The sequence below is a fragment of the Salmo trutta genome, unplaced genomic scaffold (assembly GCF_901001165.1).
Source record: "Salmo trutta unplaced genomic scaffold, fSalTru1.1, whole genome shotgun sequence".
Lineage (NCBI taxonomy): Eukaryota > Metazoa > Chordata > Actinopteri > Salmoniformes > Salmonidae > Salmo > Salmo trutta.
Window position 1 is genome coordinate 181,914 of NW_021822200.1, and position 20,216 is coordinate 202,129.

Below are 20,216 nucleotides of genomic sequence, written 5' to 3' on the forward strand. Positions count from 1 at the left end.
CCGAAGGCAGAGCGGAGAGCGGGAAAAGAGCGGAGAGCGGGAAAGATGAGGGAGAAGGCATGGAACTACGCGCCATTGAGGAGGTTGTGGATGAGATAGTGATGTAGAGAGAAAGACGGGAGTAAGGCGCCATCATCTCCCGAGGAGAGCGGAGAGGAGGACAGGAGTTGGAACAAGCAAGTGGAGGAGGCTCAGGGAGAGACCACCGCGCCCTCGGCTCCGGAGAGCTGGACAACGGTGGGAGAGAGGAGGAAGTGCTCTGTCAAAAGGAAGCAGATGAGCCCTGTTTCCCCACTCGTTCGCATGGAGGCGACGGAGAAGTCCGCCATGGGGGGGAATCGCTTCAGTTGTTTTGCGAGCGGGAAGTCGGAGGAGAAAAGCGAGGGAGACCCGGGCAGCGCAGAGGAGACTCTGCTTTCCCAGTCAGGCAGCTCCTTCGGCAGCAGTGGTCTTGCACCCAGCGGTGTCCCAGCACCCACACAGACGGAGGGGGAGCAGTCTGAGGAAGGCAGTGTATTCACGACCCCTATCTTTGTGGACAGTCCTCCTGCCGGGGACCATCGGTTCCCAGGCAGGCCTCCTAATGAGGAACTGTACTTGAAGTGAGTCTTGAATATAATGTCATATTTAGATAGTTGTCCGTTTCCCTCCTTATCCCATGTCGACTATGTTTAACCTAGCTAGCATTAATGTTAGAGGGCTTAGGAACCCAGTTAAAAGGGCGACTGTTTTTTCCCATTTGTCCTCCATTTGCTTTTCTGTGTGTTTTTTACAAAAAGTACATTTAAAAGATCAAAATGATGTGGAGAGGTTTACGCGGGAATGGGTTCAGGGAGAGTCGAGGTGGAGTGTCGGCGGGGTGCACTCTACAGGGGTCGGGGTGCTATGTGGGAATAGGGAGTTAAAACGTCCTACTATTTTTTCGGCAGTACACGGGAGGGTTTTAGTAGTAGATATAGATTGGAGGGGTAAATGTTTTCGATTTATTAATGTATATGCACCACCGACACCCAAGGAAAGGAGGGAAATGCTTAACGACCTAGACGCTATTTTTATGACAAACAGACAGGTGTTTATGGGGGGAGATTTTAATGTGTCATATGACCGAGGTAATCTAGGAGGACATCTTGTAAAAAGTCTAATAGAGAAATATAATTTGGTTGATTCTTATAGAGTGGCGCATGCAGATGATCAGCAGGGGCGCGAGGAGCCGCATAGATTATATGTTTGTTCCGCGTGGACTCGGTGTGTCCTCTGCGCGCGTCACTCCGGTATTTTATTCAGACCACAGTTGCTTGTCTGTGACAGAATTAAAAACCAATTGCATTTGGAAAAGGGTATTGGAAAATTAATAACGACATTTTACATGACAACTTTTGACACAAGATTTAGGTATTTTTTCAAGGGCTGTGTAACGATGAAATATGTTTTATTCTACTGTCAGAGTGGTGGGAGAGCACAAAATTAAGAATCAAGAATTTTATTCAGAATTTTTGCAAAGATAAAGTACATAATAACCACAAAGAATTTTATAAGTTGCAGAAGGAACTAGAAAATCTGCACATCCAAGGCAACTTGAATGGTGGTGATTTAGATAAAGACACATTGTGTATCCTGCAGCAAAAGCAGCATGCCTTTTTTGAAAAGAAAGCTCGAGATTTCATTTTTAAAAGTCAGCAAGATAAATCGGATAATGATGAAGTGCTCTGCATATTTCTTTAAACAAATTAAATCACGGGGAAAGAGGACTATTTCTGCTTTATTGGACCAAGATGGGGAGATGGTTGAGGATGGAGATGGCATGCTTGGTGTCGCTACACACCACTTTTCTCAGCTATTTCAAAAACAAACAATTGATTATGAGAAGGGGACTACCTTTTTTAAAATGCTTGGATGTGCAGATACCTTTTGATATTAGAGACCAATTAGAAGGGGAATTGAAATTAGATTAAATGTATATGGCACTGAAGAGCATGAAAGATAAAAGTACCAGGTGTGGATGGGCTCTCTAAAGAGTTTTACATCGTTTTTTTGGGATTTAATTGGATGTCATCTGTTGAAAGTGTTTAGAGTTATATTTGGTTTGGAGCATATGGGAGGTTCGATATGTGAGGGGGTAATCTCTCTACTTTACAAAAAGGGAGACCCCAAGACACTAGCAAATTGGAGACCTTTAACAATGTTGTGTGTTGACTATAAATTATTAAGCAAAGCAATAACTAATCGCCTATCTTCTGCCATGGCATATGTTGTTGGTTTAGACCAAACATGTGGTGTGGTGGGGAGAAAAATAACCTGGAACTTGCAATTGCACAGAGACGTTCAAGCATATTTAGAGGAAAGGCACCTGCCAGCTATTACTGTGAATTTGGACCAGGAAAAAGCTTTTGACATGGTAAACCATTCGTTTTTATTTAGAGTTCTGGAAAAATTGGGTTTTGGAAATAATTTTGTGAAATGGGTAAAAATTCTTTATAGTAATGTGGGTAGCAGGGTAAATATTAATGGGAATATTGGAAATGTTATCAAGCAATTACAAGGTGTCAGACAGGGGGAGATATATATATTTATATTGAACCTTTCGCATGCGCAATTAGGACAAATTACAACATCAAAGGCATAAAATTACCTGGAGGGGATATTCAAAAAATTTCGCAATATGCGGACGACACAGTTTTATATTTACAAGACGACCTGAGCTTGAAAGAGGCTTTCAGTCATTGATGAATTCTCTGTTGCAGAGATAAAATATATGGGACAGTGGAAATGGAGAACTGATCGGTTATATGGTTTGACTGTGTGCACAGGACCAATGGTAGTGCTCGGGATATCTTTCGGAAATGAAATTAAAGATGACATGTTTAATTGGAAGGAAAAACTATCGATTAATAAAAGATTGGGACTGTGGAAAGTGAGGCGCCTATCATTTAGTGGAAAGGTGTTAGTGCTGAAGGCGAACATTCTGCCTTCATTACTTCACCTTGCATATGTGTTTCCCATGCCGGTGTCTAAGAAAAACTTTCATACGGGTACTGTTTAATTTCTTTTGGGGGTGATATGAGTACATCCGTAGAGATCGGATGTACCAGCCTATAGAGGCTGGTGGAAGGGATTTCCCTCATATTCCTCTCAAGCTAGATGCGTTGTTCTACTCAAACGTTTGTTGTCTTTTGTCGTCTTGTGTACATAAATGTCAAATTTTAATCAAATTCTGGCTGTCCGTACCGTTAAGGTTCATGGTGGAGTGGGATAATAGTAAGCCAAAAGCTCAAATTATCCCATTACATTTTAAGAAAATTGTGGAATGGGCAAGGAAAACCCCTGTCTGCAAGGTAAAAGAAAATGTAATCAACCACAGATTGCTATACGCGAAATTGATAGAAAATTGTTGTCCTAGAGACCGATTACCAATATCGCCTTCCACCTGGCTACGGGCACAATTAAAAGGTTTAGATAAGACTGAAAGATTTTAATTGGCTGGTTTTACACAGATGTCTTCCGGTCCGTTCAACATTACACGATCATAATTTGACCCTGAATACATTTTGTCCCAGGGACAATTGTTTCGCAATTGAAACAATTCCCCATGTGTTATGGGAATGTTCTTTTGCCCAATTAGTTTGGAAAAATATTTTTTTTAAATTGAGATTTTAAAAAACATTGCTTATGAAGGGGTAGCCAAATTTGAACTAAAAAATTTGGAAAAGGTGCATTTATTAGAATTAGTGACTCTGGTGTCCCTTATCGAGACAAAACTTTGGGAGGCCAGGTGTGGTGCGCTCAATGACACCCTCAAGTGGTCACCGACGGGATTGGTTCAATTTATTAAATAAGACATTTGGAAAAGAATACAATTCGAAATAGATAAGTGGGGCATCATATCATTCAAGCAGAGATGGAAAGGGATATACCCTTCATTGTAAACAGTTTCTATAGTATATATATATCATTGTATTTCGTAGGTAAAATTGAGGTGTAGGGTGGGCCTTTGTACATATTTGATAAGCACTAAGGTTTATTTGGAGATCACTTTGGCATATGTGTATGTTTTTATTTGAGTTGTTTGTATTCTTTTCGGAGATTGTTGGAGGCATGCTGGTCTTGAATGTAGGCATATAATGCTGGTCAGGTTCCGCAGAACAGCACTTTTTTGAGGAGTTTATTTTTGTATTGTTACGGTGCTCTTTGATACTGTTTTTATGAATCCATGTTGTGTACAACGTAATGCACTGAATTTGTAATTGTATTTGAATGTGAAATGAAAATAAATTTAATAAAAAATAAAAAAAATCTGTTCTTATCAGTTTAATATCTGGGGACCATATATTAAATTGATTTTTGGAACAGGGAGATGGAATAGGGGTTTGGTCCGTCCACTCCACGCATCGACCTGGTATTGCAGTACCTCCAAGAACGGTCCACCCCGTCACTGTAAAGATAAATCAGGCAGAGACAACAGAGTTGATTAGTTTTAATTTGTTAGGATCATGATGTATATTGTATTTTCACATTTCAACAATTTCATCTCAATGATGGCTAGATAGTGCTGGTCAAGTCGGTCTTCTAATTAAAGTTTATTTGTCACGTTCACGGGATACAGGGTGTAAACAGCACAGTGAAATGCTTACTTGCAAGCTCTGTGCTATACGCATTATCAAAAATATACACATACCGAAGTAATAAAGTTGTTAAAACAAACAATTGTTATGATTGGAAATATATACACAAGAAGAATGAATATACAGTATAAACTATTAAATGTGCTAAAGTCATGGACTGCCTCACATACCGGTAACGTTGTCTGATGTCATTATTTGAAAGGCCTGCTATTTCCATAAGACTCAAATATATGCGATTGAAATGTATACAAGGTTTGTACCTCATCTGCCTGTGTTAAAGTAACTATGTCTGTTTATCCCATTGATTCTATTTCTATGATTTCACACTGCACTTTTTCAAGTGACAAACTTGAAATAGTGTACCAAGAGTTATTCCTTCGCTTACGGCATATATACACAATACAGTCATTGGCTTACGCCGAGTCTCGGAAGCTAAGCAGGGTCGGGCCTGGTTAGTACTTGGATGGTACACTGCCTGGGAACACCAGGTGCTGTAAGCATTTCTGTCCAGCATGGTGTACTCTTGTACTATTTAAATCAGGGAGCAACTGTCTTTACGTATTAGTTTCTCTCAATCGCCTACAATAATTTTTTGGAACAATGTCGATTTTCAAAACCGTCAACAAGCAACAGAACTTTTGCAAAACAGTAAATGCTTTTTCAAAATGTAGTTGTCTTAAAACAAAAGCATTCCTAAAAAATATATACCGTCAAAATTGCAAATACATTCATCAAAAGAACACGACTGCCTGTCAAAATATTAACAACTATACTTTTCTCTTGAGTCCAAGAAGACAAGACAAAAAGTTAGTCTGTCTTTTTTTAAAATCCCAGTAGATCCGTGTGTGTGTGTGTGTGTTATTTGTAGTCACTAAATCATTATGATCAAAACTGGAAGTACAACTAGCCAAAGGTGCAGAATTATGGGTAATTACTAACCTTTTTATGCATATATCACCAAACAATTTCAAACATCAAATTTGATTCCTGATAAATTAAATAAAATAAGCACATTGTGTGCATGATTCATTCATGGTATCACAATCCAATTCCATGTATTCAATACATGGAATTCAATACAAATTTGCTCATAGTTTTGTAGACTTTCCATTGGTGTACAGAAACGCAATCCACAATAGAAATCAGTAAAGCTGAATACAATGGGGCAACACAACTGATATGAATGTATAATCCTCAATCCACACCAAAGCAAAGCTCTATAATGGAAGGTCACATGTAGGAGATGACATAGGAGTCAGCCAAAGTTACTTAGAAGTAGCCCAACTTCATTCTCTACATCTCTGAAAGTGATTTATTGTCAGGACGGAGCATTTGTAAAATAACAGGAAAATATTCCACCCTAGTCTGGTGGTTAAAAGGTGTTTAGCTGAAACCTTTATATAAAGTTTATAAAGATCGTTCCTAGTTGACATGTTTACACAGCATTTTCTTAACTCGTCTGGTCTCATCTCTTATTGCCTCACGGAAGGCGGCTTCCTGGGACTCATGGGAGGTAAGCACTTCCTGTATTTTTCCTCTCCAGCCCTCCTGATTGCTCTCCATGTTTGGGAAAAATATACTTAAGGGTGGTAGGTTGGACGTGGAAGGAAGGCATTACGCGAGGGCTGCGACCTGTTAAGTGGCCAGTTCGAATCCAAGTTGCAACTTTTGTTTTGCAACTATACCCAACATTCTTAAATAATCACATTTATAGTAAACTGACTGACTGAACAAAAAGCTTTAAATATGTGACAAAACAATTCTGGTGCTTCCCTCCCTAGTGACACAGTAGACTAGGCACTGGGATATAAACCAGAAGGTCACAGGTTCTAATCTGGGCAATACCCTTTCTCAAAAAAAATACTGGCATTTGGCAACTTCTTATAACAAGCATAACTTTGTCTTACAGGATTGTTCCCCGTTTCTGTTTTTAAAATCTCCAACATTAGTAGAATCATTATCACCATATTACACTATAATTTTATTAGTCAAGCAGGAATGTTCCTTGTATGTTGTTATAGGTGTTCTGAATAACAGCTCCATCAAAATTAGCAGAATACTTAAGGTTCTATTCAATCTTTACAGATGTACAACTTCACATAGCCCCCCAGAAGAAGGCACATGGACACGTCAGGGTGACTCGGTTTTTATCTGAAGTAAAACGTTCACTGCTCTCAGAATATCTCTCTGACTCAATCCTTAAAGTGATCGTATAGTATACATGCGTTGTGTTTAGAAAATAACAAAAATACAGAAAAGTGACACATGCCCTCAATGTGAAGTGATATTAATCTATAAATACAGAGCACACGTACAACCCTTTTTATATAAAAATGTTACGGTTGTAAGAAAATGAACAAATATTCACTTAATATTTCAATAAGTCACCTGCTAGCAAATCACCTGCTGGCAATAGCTAGCGTGACATTCTACTGCAGTGACCAACGGTGCTAGTTAGCTCGTCATTAACATGGCTAGCTAAGCCAGCAAAAACTTGGTTAACTTGCTGAAATAGGCCTTCAATACATTAACGGCGAAATAAACATATACATAGCCACATTCACTATTGACTTTAGGATATATGAACCAGTTTTCCAAAAACACTATTGTGTTATACAGTTTTTAAACGTTTTTATATAGAGAGAAAAGAGACACGAACCTGCTCAGAATCTCTCTCAAACTGAGGAGCAGGCAGACCAACTTCCCAAATAGGGGAGAAGCACTCAAAACCCACTAGTTGTTCTTTCAAAGAAAATAATACAAAAACGGTAAGTCCGAAGACCTCTCATATTACCAACCTTACTACAATGGCAGCAAATATTTTTATGAATTCAGTAACACATAATGAAAGGAAGCTATTTATATCACCCCTTTTCCTGAAGTAAATGGTTTCACCCACTGCTCTACCGCGAACGGCGGCGTTCTTTGATGTCTACATTGACGTGAGGTTGATGGAACCTCTACATTTTCAATTTGTTACAATAGCACGCTTGAAATGTAAAGGTGATTTCCATTTGAGCCGATATCATCAGCGTTCACCGTGAATGCAGTCTCCGCTAACGCGGGACATTGCCTTTAAATTTCAATCATGCTGTGTAAAGCAAGGTCGACCGATTAATCGGCAGGGCCGATTTCAAGTTTTCATAACAATCAGTAATCTGCCTTTTTGGATGCTGATTATGGCCGATTACATTGCAATCCAAGAGGAAACTGCGTGGCAGGCTGACCACCTGTTACATGAGTGCATCGTCAAAAAGGGCCTTGTGGCTGCAATGAGCCAAGAAGTTGCTAGCTAGCATTAAACTTATCTTATAAAAAACAATCTTCACATAATCACTAGTTAACCTAGTAATATCATCAACCATGTGTAGGATACTAGCAATTTTTTCGAGGTAAACTGAAGTTCGGAGCCGAAGTCTACACCCCATCGTCGGTCATTAGTCAAGAGTAGGGATTCTTCAATGAAGTGTTTGCTATTCAACGACTTGTTTTCACACGTTTTTTCACTTGAGAAATGCTGCACCAAACATCATAGTTAGATGTAATATTGTGTGACTAAGATCTCCTCGGCAAAAATGTCAAAATTAATGACAGATTTGAGTTCTTAAATTAATTCTGACTACTTTGAGGAAGTGTATACTGGCTACGGAGTCTCAAGATGGACAAACAGTACTATTGCCGCCTTTTCTAGTTTTTCATGCGAAGGTCTTTTAAGGGAGTATGCAAACACTCGTTCAGTTTGCCTAGCTAAGTTCGGCTAACCGCCAGCCGAAACCGTAGCATGCGGAAGCCTTTAGCGGCAAGCGGACAAGCAATATCCACTGTTGTAGTATGGATGAAGCCTCAGCTGGAATAACAATTTATTCAACTTTCATAGCGCTATTCATTACATAAAGAATCTCAAAGCGCTTTAAAGCAACACAAAAAAAATACAAGCAATTTAGAAAACCTAATTCATGAGATGGTTGGAAAGTCCATGGCTTGAGTGATCAAAGGGGGAGAGTAAGCAAAGAGGGCTCCTGAGTGGCGCAGCGGTCTAAGGCACTGCATCTCAGTGCTTGAGGCATCACTACAGATACCCTGGTTCGATTCCAGGCTGTATCACAACCGGCCATGATTGGGAGTCCCATAGGGTGGCACACAATTGGCCCAGTGTCGTCCGAGTTTGGCCGGTGTAGGCCGTCATTGTTATTAAGAATTTGTTCACGGACTTGCCTAGTTAAATATAAATATATACTGCTCAAAAAAATAAAGGGAACACTTAAACAACACATCCTATATCTGAATGAAATAAATAATCTTATTAAAAAAAAAAATTCTTTACATAGTTGAATGTGCTGAAAACAAAATCACACACAAATAATCAATGGAAATCCAATTTATCAACCCATGGAGGTCTGGATTTGGAGTCACACTCAAAATTAAAGTGGAAACCACACTACAGGCTGATCCAACTTTGATGTAATGTCCTTAAAACAAGTCAAAATGAGGCTCAGTAGTGTGTGTGGCCTCCACGTGCCTGTATGACCTCCCTACAACGCCTGGGCATGCTCCTGATGAGGTGGCGGATGGTCTCCTGAGGGATCTCCTCCCAGACCTGGACTAAAGCATCCGCCAACTCCTGGACAGTCTGTGGTGCAACGTGGCGTTGGTGGATGGAGCGAGACATGATGTCCCAGATGTGCTCAATTAGATTCAGGTGTGGGGAACGGGCGGGCCAGTCCATAGCATCAATGCCTTCCTCTTGCAGGAACTGCTGACACACTCCAGCCACATGAGGTCTAGCATTGTCTTGCATTAGGAGGAACCCAGGGCCAACCGCACCAGCATATGGTCTCACAAGGGGTCTGAGGATCTCATCTCGGTACCTAATGGCAGTCAGGCTACCTCTGGCGAGCCCATGGAGGGCTGTGCGGCCCCCCCAAAGAAACACTCCTTTATTGGGGGTGTCTTGCTAATTGCCTATAATTTCCACCTGTTGTCTAATCCATTTGCACAACAGCATGTGAAATTTATTGTCAATCAGTGTTGCTTCCTAAGTGGACAGTTTGATTTCACAGAAGTGTGATTGACTTGGAGTTACATTGTGTTGTTTAAGTGTTCCCTTTATTTTTTTGAGCAGTGTGTATATATATATATATATATATATATATATATATATATATATACATACACACATATATATATATATATATATATTTTTAAAGATGGTCTCGGCCGCAAGGTGTCATCAAGGTGTCTCGCCGTCCGTGTGGCTTCTCCAGTTCATGGACTCCGTAGTAGCTGTAGCTAGGTTTCACTACTACCAAGATGACACACGCACTTGGGTGACGCTACGTCAGTCACATGGCGCCAGAAAGCACACAGCATTTCAATGATAATTCAAGAGTAGCCTTGTAACTTAGTCATCCTTACGATCCTCATCACTGCACACCTCAGCTGTCTTGCTTCTCTCCATCCTCAACCTCCGGACAAACGGCTGGCATTCAAATCAGAACAATTGCCAGCTGACATTAGCTAGCTAGCTGACAGTTAGCTAGCTTGCCCAGCAAACAAATAACTTGCCAGCTTCAGTCTTGAAACTCTGTGGTTGATTCTAATGATATTAATTAACTATATTAATTGTTAAAACAAAAAGGGTGCATGGAAAAATGCCATAAATGTATTAATTATACAGATATTTACCAAATGTACAGTAGCGCTCTGCCTAGGCGACCTCACTGTGCCATGGAAACCACGGAATGTATAGCTAACTCAATCTGACTAGGTTTAGAAAACCCTGAGTAGGTCTAGCTTGCTTCGTAGGATATAAAGATTGTAGAGAAATTGTTATTTGCATCTAAAGGAAAAAGTCTCAAGACTCTCGAAAACCAAACTATTCTTAGACTGCCTCTGCTCAGGTTGATACACTGATTGGGATCAGGTGTGACAGCAGTAGGGTGAAAGTCCTGCCTTTGGTGTCAAGGGAAGTTAGGTCTGATTGGCTACTTAGGTGGATTAATCAAGGAGTGACCTGGGGCGCGTTCACAAGGACGAAATGTTTTGGGACGTTCAGATAGCATGTTTCTATGTAGAACAAGTAGAATAAAAGAATCACGTCGGCTCCATTCATTGCATTTATATCTACAACGTTTGAATACTGAATGTGGCCCTGGGCATTTGGGATAATTGTTTTTAATTTGTACTTTTATTCAATGTTCTAGGATATTTCCTTTCAAGCATTTTCTTTGAAACATATTAATAGCAATAGGAATGTTCTTGGTTAGCTGGGTACCATATTCTGCGGACACTTGAATGGCGAGCTGGTCTCTGGCAGCACTCACAGATCTCTCTCATCTTCTCTTGGTCTGTTATCCCTTATCCTACAATTCCTGCTTGGACCCATGACCCCTTTATGCCCTGTGGCTTTTTGTCATCAAACCGTCGGTCCCATTCCAAATTCTCTGTTGCCCCACCCACGTGCACCTTGGACACCCCTCTACCTGCCATACTGCCTCGCCCCCTTCCCTCCTCAGCCTGAACCCGAGCAGCCCCCTGCAGCGGAGGAGCCCCAGCAGAACGACGACAAAGAGTCCCAGGAGGCCAAGGCCGGCTGGGAGGAAGACGAGCCTGCAGCCAACCAGGGTGGCTGGGGCGATGATGAGACTGGGGCCGCCCCGAGCTGGGATACTGAAGGGACACCGCAGGCTTCTCAGGCAGGCTGGGACCAGGATGTGACCCAGACTGGGCATTCTCAGGGTGGCTGGGGCGATAACGGGGCCCAGGTAGGGGAAGAGGCTGCAGATGCTGCCACTGATGGACAGGCAGGCTGGGGTGATGTGGGTGCCCAGGCTGGGTGGGCAGAGGAGCCAGCTGCAGACGGAGAGGTGGGCTGGGCTGTCTCTGGGCAGACTGGCTGGGCTGACTCAGAGCAGAGCGTGAGTAGGCGGGGAACGAGGAAGTACCGTAGGGGAGTGTAGATGTGCTATAGGTAGCGCTGGTAGATGGACAGGAGGTTCATTACAGTAGTGATGGGAGACCAAGGCTTCAGAAACACGATGGACAGCTGGGTGTTGATCGCTGACTGGGACAAACAAACACCCTGTGAGTACCCCATCTGACAGGAGGTTGATCAAGTTTCAGTCTCCCATCTTTAGGATCCGTAGATAGATGGCATGGCTGTTGTGGCGGTCTGATGGTGGCACATGTTGACAGATTGTGCCCAGGGACAGAGTCTTTGTGCCTGTGTGTATGTATTCCTGTGAAGTCTTCATACCTGTATGTGTATGCTGATCTCTGTGGGATGGGAGAGATGCATGTCCATTGGGAATTCTCACCTCCCCTTTTGCTCCCTTTCAGACTGACACTGCTGTGGCAGCCGCTGCAGGGACTGCAACCGTAAGTACTGGAGTAAATGAGCCATTCATATACAGTACAAACATTGGGTCCCTGGCATATCACTCCCTCTACAGTGTGATGTAACCATTGTAGAATTGATTGACCACTTAATACATTTCTCAGTATCAAATGAAGCCTTTTCTCTGCTTATTTCTGAATCCAGACTGCGGTGACCAATGGGTCTTCTGAGGTGCTGCCGGCTGGAGTCATTTACAAGGTGAGCCCTTCGCTTGTCTTGTTTCTAGAGGACCATAGAGACAGCTACTGAAAAGGGGTTGTTTGCACACCTAGTTCCAGGTTCATGGAGGAAGAAAACTCCAGCACGCTAGTATTTTTCAATATTCTGCCAACAATGGATCTTGGTTGTTGCGGTAGGTATATCTTAAATCAGGTAGCAATATCGCTGTGTGTGATGTCAACAACAAAAAAATTCAGGTCAAAGCCATGCATGACTATGCTGCCACCGATGGAGACGAGCTGGAGATGAAAGCAGGAGATGTTGTGCTGGTCCTGGCCTGGGAGAATCCTGATGAGCAGGTCAGTAGCCAGCCGCATTCTACCCCCATTGAGAACTATAACACGTTTTCACAAGTGATTGGGTTACATCCTCTGATAACCATGCTGTTTGTTGTGTGTGCAGGATGACGGCTGGCTCATGGGCGTGAAGGAATCTCATTGGCTGGAGAACAAAGACCTCTTGGCAAAAGGAGTCTTCCCTGAAAACTTTACCCAGAAGTTGTGAGCCGGACGTCCCATCCAATCTGCACTCCCACTTCCCCTCTCATCCCCCTTCCCCTCTCCTGTCCTCTGGGACATCTGCCAGGATAGAAACAAACCAAAACCACATCATCTCAATCCTTGACCCATGTATCAAATGTGCTGGTATATTTTAGCAGATTCGCACGATTACTGTTTTGATTTGTTACATTTGACTACGTAATGTATGTGTTTTTGCTAATGCGGTCAGTAATGTATTTATGCTAAGCTAATGTGGCCAGTAGAAACAAAGAGTATGCTAGTTTCAATGAAAAAAGTAATGGATGTCAGACTGCTTGAACACCTTTTGACATGTCATGTAAAAAAAAAAAACATTAAGAGTTGCATGATCATTATACTGTAGTCATTTACTTTGTAACAACATCACACCCCTAGACAGAGATTGGGACTGCTCTGGTATCAGCTCTCAGTCCTTCAGTTCTGACTGTGATGAGATGAATAATGTACTGGTACTGGACCAGAACCTTGGGGTACACCACACCAGATTAAAGCAACGTGACCTGGGTCATGTTTGGAAGGGTACTCTACAGTAAAACGTTTTGCAATGGGAAAACATAAACATCTCTGTTCTTATTGGACAGTTCAGGTAGTATACCTCCACATTCACCCTACTGGCTCTGTTGTCGTTAACTCTTAAGTCTATACTTTATGTCTGTATCAAACTTTAAGTCACTATTATTCTATTTTGCCCAATGAAATGCAAAAAGACTCAGTAGCTGTTCTGAAACCATGTGATCTTATATCTGTGACCTGTTTAATGTACCATTTGCCCCTGAGAAGTGGGCTCCCTAGGCTGTCGCTCTGCTAAGATGAATGTTTTATCTATTGTACTGTCCCTCTCGCCACCTTTGTATTGTACTGTCCCACTTGCCACCTTTATGTGTTGTACTGTCCCTCTCTCCTAAGCAGTAGTTGAAGGGAAATAAAGGAAACCCAGCCTTTGCTCTCTCCCTTAGAGAGAAATCCCTCAGAGATGTGGTCAGGAGTCAGGACACACATCAGAAACAGGCTCCCTAGATCTGTGTATTTTTCTATCAGTCCCTCTCCTGTGAAAGAGATTCCTGGGACATGTGTTAGGGAATGGTGTGCAGAAGCCCTGCAGGGTTGCAACCATATACATGGAATCCATAGAAAGGGCTTTGAAGTTGAAACCTCTAGCCCTGGCAATTTGACTGGTAAACTCATGTGTGCAATGGCTGCCAGTCCACCCACTATGCCATCATTGACTTGAATGAGGAAGCCTGTTCTATGGATTCTATTTCTATGGTTGCGACAACTTTTGTGAAACACTGGATAACTAAAGCAAGAGCATCATATGCCCTCAACTCTGTGGTATTGGTTTCATTACAACTCAGGTTATGGCCTGGCTCTGAGTGGAGTGAAGCCTGTCGATAATGGCTCAATCATAAAATCTACACCTAACTGTCTGTACTACAATATGTTGATAAGTGCTGGAGGCGAGGGCTAATTAACAAACCACATGTTCAGAAGATTTTTAGAACTGTGGTCAACGTTCTGGTCAAAAGTAAGGCAACTATTTATGGGTGTCATACAATGTTAATGTAACAAACCATACAAGTATCAAAGAGCCCTGAAACAAATAATCTCAATGTCCACCATGTGCCCTGCTGAAAACCAAAGTTAAACTCAGTCAAATTAAGCCTATGGGATGTACTGTGTTCAACTCCTAGATATAGCTGAAAATCAACACCTGTGTGAACACACTGACTGTATGTTAAAAATGTCTCTCAGTGGAAAGTGATCAAGCCTGTAACCGACAGTCTTCTTTACAACATTAAAGATGGGTTCAACACCAGACACTGTGGCCTTCATTGTTTCACCTGCTTTACACCTGGGGGTTTGAACACCTCTGCATGCAGGCCTGTATGGTGATAACCTAAACAACATTTTCACACCCTACTGATCACACAGCAGAAGACCAATCAGACAGCTGCTCTCACTCAGGGACTACACCCACATAGTAATGGTCTGTGCTACTTTATTATAACACCAGGAGGCAGTGTGACTTGCCAGGCCTTTACGGCAAAGCATTGTAATGGCGGCCAATAGCAGGACTTGCTTAGTCACATTCCTCTCATGACATCATTGCTGCTTCTGTGGTGAATATACAGTATACTCTGTTAGCAGGTGCATGCGATGGAGATGCTTCCAGGACTCAGACTGGCTCCCCTTTCAAGCCATGCCTCAAACAATCACTACGGATTCAGTGACATAAATACATATTTCTTAACTCCCAAATAAGTATAGGAGCATCCCCATGAATTCATTCATTTATCATATGAAATGGATTAAACAAGTCAAATGTTTTAAAACTTGATAATTTTGTAAAACAAACTAATTATAAATGATTCCTTGTGCCAATGAAGGAGTCTGAGTTAGAAGGTCACCTTGGTGTAGCCGTTACCTATGGTGCCGTTGTTACCATAGGATACAGTCAACGAAGCATGAAACACAACAGAACCCTGCCAGGCCACAGGGACAAGGGGAGGGAGTGAGGGCGGGGAAGGCAGCAACTTTGAATAACAAATGGCTCAAACAGCAGGGGCTATGGGGGAGGGGATCAACCATCTTAAAGTGACTAATTCCTAAATTCCTTCGTTAACGGACCCATGGTACTGCCACTAACATAGTATGTGTATTTTCTCAAACATTTGTTGTGGTACAGGTTGTTCTTTAATGTTTAGGGATTAAATTACAGTCCCCTTAGGAACCTTTTGTCCTATGCAAGGTGGGGCTGGTCGGTCGGTTGGTCAGAGTTACACATTATCATCCTGGGTAGATGGGGAGGAGTTATTGATGTGCGGCAGGGCTTGTATGCAGTGTCTCCTCTCGAGCTGAATGATTGGCTTTCCTCTTCCCAGCCCAGAACTCCGATCGACCAAACACATTTAACCCCTTTGTTACCAACAACAAAGCTTGTTACCAAGGTGTTCGCTAATCCTATAAATACAGACGAGCCGCCACCAGGACACACGAGCGAGATTTCTGACGCAGATCCTTAACGTCGGCCTGAAGAAACTGCAACAATGGTAAGCTTCTGAATATTATGTCTCCTGCTCCCTTCATGCAGCGCTCCCATCCTTTGTTTCTTCACTACGACTCATGTCTCTTAAAACAGATCTGCTTCTTGTTTCATTGCCTTGATAGATCAAATATATATGGTTAGAGATATAATTGTATTGGCAATATTGATACTGATAATGTTACTGAGCAAATTTAGAGAGACGTTTAGCTGTAACATTAGAAATGTTATTTAATTGTTTGACCTAAATCCTCCCAAAAACCGTAACCTAAAGTTGTGAACATTTTATTATGGCTAATGGTTTCAATTCTGTCCTTTCTCTGCAGCGTGAATGCATCTCTGTCCACGTCGGCCAGGCAGGTGTCCAGATGGGCAATGCATGCTGGGAACTGTACTGCCTGGAACATGGGATCCAGCCTGACGGACAGATGCCCAGTGATAAGACAATCGGAGGGGGAGATGACTCCTTCAACACCTTCTTCAGTGAGACTGGGGCTGGTAAACATGTTCCTCGTGCAGTCTTTGTAGACCTGGAGCCAACCGTCATCGGTAAGTTGACAAACAATTTACCTAATGACATTCCAATCTCCATATATTTATAGGTTAAAGCTACAGATATTAAATGTCAATTCCCCATGTCCACAGACGAGGTCCGCACAGGTACCTACCGCCAGCTGTTCCACCCTGAGCAGCTGATCACAGGCAAGGAGGACGCTGCCAACAACTATGCCCGTGGTCACTACACCATTGGCAAGGAGATCATCGACCTGGTACTCGACCGGACACGCAAACTGGTAAGACCCAACCTAGTCATCTTTCTAGGTGGATGTACCGTCCATCTTTGATACAAATGTATACGGTTTGTAACGCATTCCTCCCTGTTTCTTTCAGTTAAGAAAGAACTGGTGAGACTCATACTATTTTAAAGCAAGGTCTTGTGTTGACACTAAATGTGGAAATGCTAATAAATACTAGTGGAGTGGCTCAATACTTCTATATGATATCAATAACGTTTGATATCGATGTGAGCAAGGCCTATCGTGATATCGGTTTATCCTTAAGCAATAAGGCCCAAGGGGGTGTGGTATATAGCCAATATATATATACCACGGCTAAGGGCTGTGTCCAGGCACTCCGCGTTGCGTCGTTTCAATTCAATCATGTAATAAGTGGGGTGGAGAGGAGAGGAGACTTCAACGGGCTGCCCATTCTATTCAAACTGGTTGTGTAGGATGATTAGGCCTCCTGGACATTCACACCTGGCCCAATAGGCAACCAGCGAGCAGTCTGAACTTCACAAAGCCGTGGAAATGTATTCCACACAGTTGCAATGTTATTCAGTCAAACTAATATGATATCGGTTCGAAAAAGTTCAACTGACATGGATATTGATTTTCCATATCAGTGCCCATCACTAATAAATACATTTCTTACATTTCTACCTTCTGTTTCTTTCAGGCTGACCAGTGCACTGGTCTCCAGGGCTTCCTGATCTTCCACAGCTTTGGAGGAGGCACCGGTTCTGGGTTCACCTCCCTGTTGATGGAACGTCTCTCTGTCGACTATGGGAAGAAGTCCAAGCTTGAGTTTGCCATCTATCCAGCTCCTCAGGTGTCCACTGCTGTGGTGGAGCCTTATAACTCCATCCTGACCACCCACACCACCCTGGAGCACTCGGACTGTGCCTTCATGGTGGACAATGAGGCCATCTATGATATCTGCCGCAGGAACCTGGACATTGAGCGCCCCACCTACACCAACCTCAACAGGCTGATTGGTCAGATCGTCTCCTCCATCACCGCCTCCCTGCGTTTCGATGGGGCCCTCAATGTGGACCTGACAGAGTTCCAGACCAACTTGGTGCCCTACCCCCGTATCCACTTCCCTCTGGCCACCTATGCTCCAGTCATCTCTGCTGAGAAGGCCTATCACGAGATGCTATCAGTGGCTGAGATCACCAACGCCTGCTTTGAGCCAGCCAATCAGATGGTGAAATGTGACCCACGTCACGGCAAGTACATGGCCTGCTGCCTGCTCTACCGTGGTGACGTTGTGCCCAAAGATGTCAACTCTGCCATCGCCACAATCAAGACCAAGCGTACCATCCAGTTTGTGGACTGGTGTCCCACTGGCTTCAAGGTCGGTATCAACTACCAGCCACCCACAGTGGTCCCTGGAGGAGATCTGGCCAAGGTCCAGAGAGCTGTGTGCATGCTGAGCAACACCACCGCCATCGCTGAGGCCTGGGCCAGGCTTGACCACAAGTTTGATCTGATGTACGCAAAGAGAGCCTTTGTGCACTGGTATGTGGGAGAGGGCATGGAGGAGGGAGAGTTCTCAGAGGCCAGAGAGGACATGGCAGCCCTGGAGAAGGATTATGAAGAGGTGGGTACTGACAGTGTAGGGGACGAGGGGGAGGAGGAGGGAGAGGAATATTAAAAAGTAGTCAACTGGTAAAGAACATCTGAAGAACAACAGGGAATGAAGAGGAGGATATGGGGGAGGAAGAGTAGGATGTTAGGATCTATAGTCTCAGCTTTACAACATGAATGTTGAAACTACACGAGTCTTATTGTCAGCCAGACACAGTTTTGACCAAATTGAGAATAATAATCATTTTTAACCATCTATTTCTTTGGATATGAATCCTTCCTGTGAATAAATAAAGCATTCATTGTCAACACCCAAAATATTTCTCTGTCATGCTTGCTCAAAACCAATTTTTCTGTAATGTCAATATATAAACCCCCTACCCTGTCTCATTCCACAGCTGTTGTTGTGGCAAGAGGTTCTGCCTTGAGGGTAGTCAGTCATATGGTATCAAACAATGATCTATTTGAGGAGGTAGTGCACCATCAACCGCCACACACTGGTGTTAATGGTGTCCTCTGTCTTTCCTGAACTTCGGCTTAACTTCTCCATCCCGTCCTGCTCCAGCTGTGGGAGAGTGTTTGGTTAAGGCTGTTGAGTGCTGTGAACACACCACTTTTGGTGATATGTAGTCAGCTCACACTGAAGCCATCCAACTCTCAGGTCTCTATTTCTTATGAAACAAAGCGCCAAGCTCAGCTGACACACAGCTGTAAAACACTGACTCCTGAGAAGAAGAAAAAAAGAATTGGTAACTAAGACAACCAAATGAGAACTACAGTATCTCCTTAGATACTCATTGATGAAAAGTCAGCTGTGGCTACAGTATCTGTGGTTATACATTGCCCAACACTTGCTTACATCCAGTGTATTTAACTTCTTGCATCTAGGCGTTTCGCCAGCGGGACCCCATTCCGCCAGCGGGACCCCGTTCCGCCAGCGGGACCCCTAGCCAACAGCCAAAGGAACAGCAGGGCGCGAAATTCAAAACATCAAAAATCTAATAATTTCAATTTCTCAAACATATGACTATTTTACACCATTTTAAAAAGATACACTTCTCCTGAATCCAACCACGTTGTCCGATTTCAAAAAGGCTTTACAGCAAAAGCAAAACATTAGATTATGTTAGGACACCACCTAAACAAGAAAAGCCACACATCTCCTTGTTAGGAAAATGGCTGTGTCACAAAACCCCCAAAATCCAGCTAAAATGAAGCACTAACCTTTGACGATCTTCATCAGATGACACTCCTAGGACAGCATGTTACACAATACATGTATGTTTTGTTCAATCAAGTTCATATTTATATCCAAAAACAGCATTTTACATTGGCGCGTGATGTTCAGAAAATGACTTGCCTCCAAAACTTCCGGTGAATGTGCACATTCATTTACAGAAATACTCATCATAAACGTTGACAAAATATATAACAATTATTTAAAGAATTATAGATATACTACCTTTTAATGCAACCGCTGTGTCAGATTTCAAAATAACTTTACGGAGAAAGCACATTGAACAATATTCTGAGTACAGAGCTCCGCCATCAATGCAAGCTATACAGTTAGCCGTCAAGCCACGGCGTCGTCAAAACTCTAAAATATTGTTATAAATATTTTCTTACCTTTGCTGATCTTCAGCAAAATGCACTCGGAAGGACTCCCACAAGAAATGTTCATTTGTTTGATAAAGTCCATAATTTATGTCCAAATACCTCCATTTTGTTGGCGTGTCCAGAACACTATTCCAAAAGGCACGAGACGGGGGTGCAAATCAATAGACGAAAAGCTCAAAAGTTCCATTACCATTTGTAGAAACATGTCAAACACTGTTTACAATCAAACCTTAGGGTGTTTTTAACAAACAATCGATAATATTCCAACCGGACAATAGCGCATTCATTACAGAAGAAAAAAAAAATGCTATCCATGCGTGAATGCGCATGAAGTAACTACATGACCTCAGACAGTCCACTGCTTGAACCGGCTGTTATTCGGTCAACATTCACCATAGAAGACTCAAACAA

At 42.6% G+C, this 20,216-nt stretch overlaps 2 protein-coding genes and 1 pseudogene across 5 annotated transcripts in view; all 3 read left to right on the forward strand.

Annotated features, from left to right (window-relative positions):
- The window catches only part of bin1b (bridging integrator 1b), a 47,313-nt gene extending 32,724 nt beyond the window's left edge, over positions 1–14,589 (forward strand). For 3 of the 4 annotated variants that reach the window (XM_029743007.1, XM_029743008.1, XM_029743009.1), the window contains 4 exons: positions 11,958–11,996; positions 12,160–12,213; positions 12,432–12,533; positions 12,637–14,589. In XM_029743007.1, coding sequence (XP_029598867.1) covers positions 11,958–11,996; positions 12,160–12,213; positions 12,432–12,533; positions 12,637–12,738 — 297 coding nt within the window. In that variant the 3' untranslated portion in view covers positions 12,739–14,589. Of the gene's footprint in view, positions 1–6,108; positions 6,133–11,134; positions 11,537–11,957; positions 11,997–12,159; positions 12,214–12,431; positions 12,534–12,636 lie in introns of all 4 variants that reach the window. The other variant, XM_029743006.1, reaches the window with a different exon arrangement.
- On the forward strand, positions 4,265–4,427 carry LOC115180909 (uncharacterized; annotated as a pseudogene).
- A 981-nt stretch (positions 14,590–15,570) lies between the features above and the next one.
- On the forward strand, positions 15,571–18,506 carry LOC115180866 (tubulin alpha-1A chain-like). The gene is made up of 4 exons (XM_029743010.1): positions 15,571–15,823; positions 16,143–16,365; positions 16,462–16,610; positions 17,275–18,506. Exons 1-4 carry the CDS (start codon positions 15,821–15,823, stop codon positions 18,253–18,255), a joined length of 1,356 nt encoding a protein of 451 aa, XP_029598870.1. The 5' UTR covers positions 15,571–15,820; the 3' UTR covers positions 18,256–18,506.
- The last annotated feature ends 1,710 nt before the right edge of the window (positions 18,507–20,216 follow it).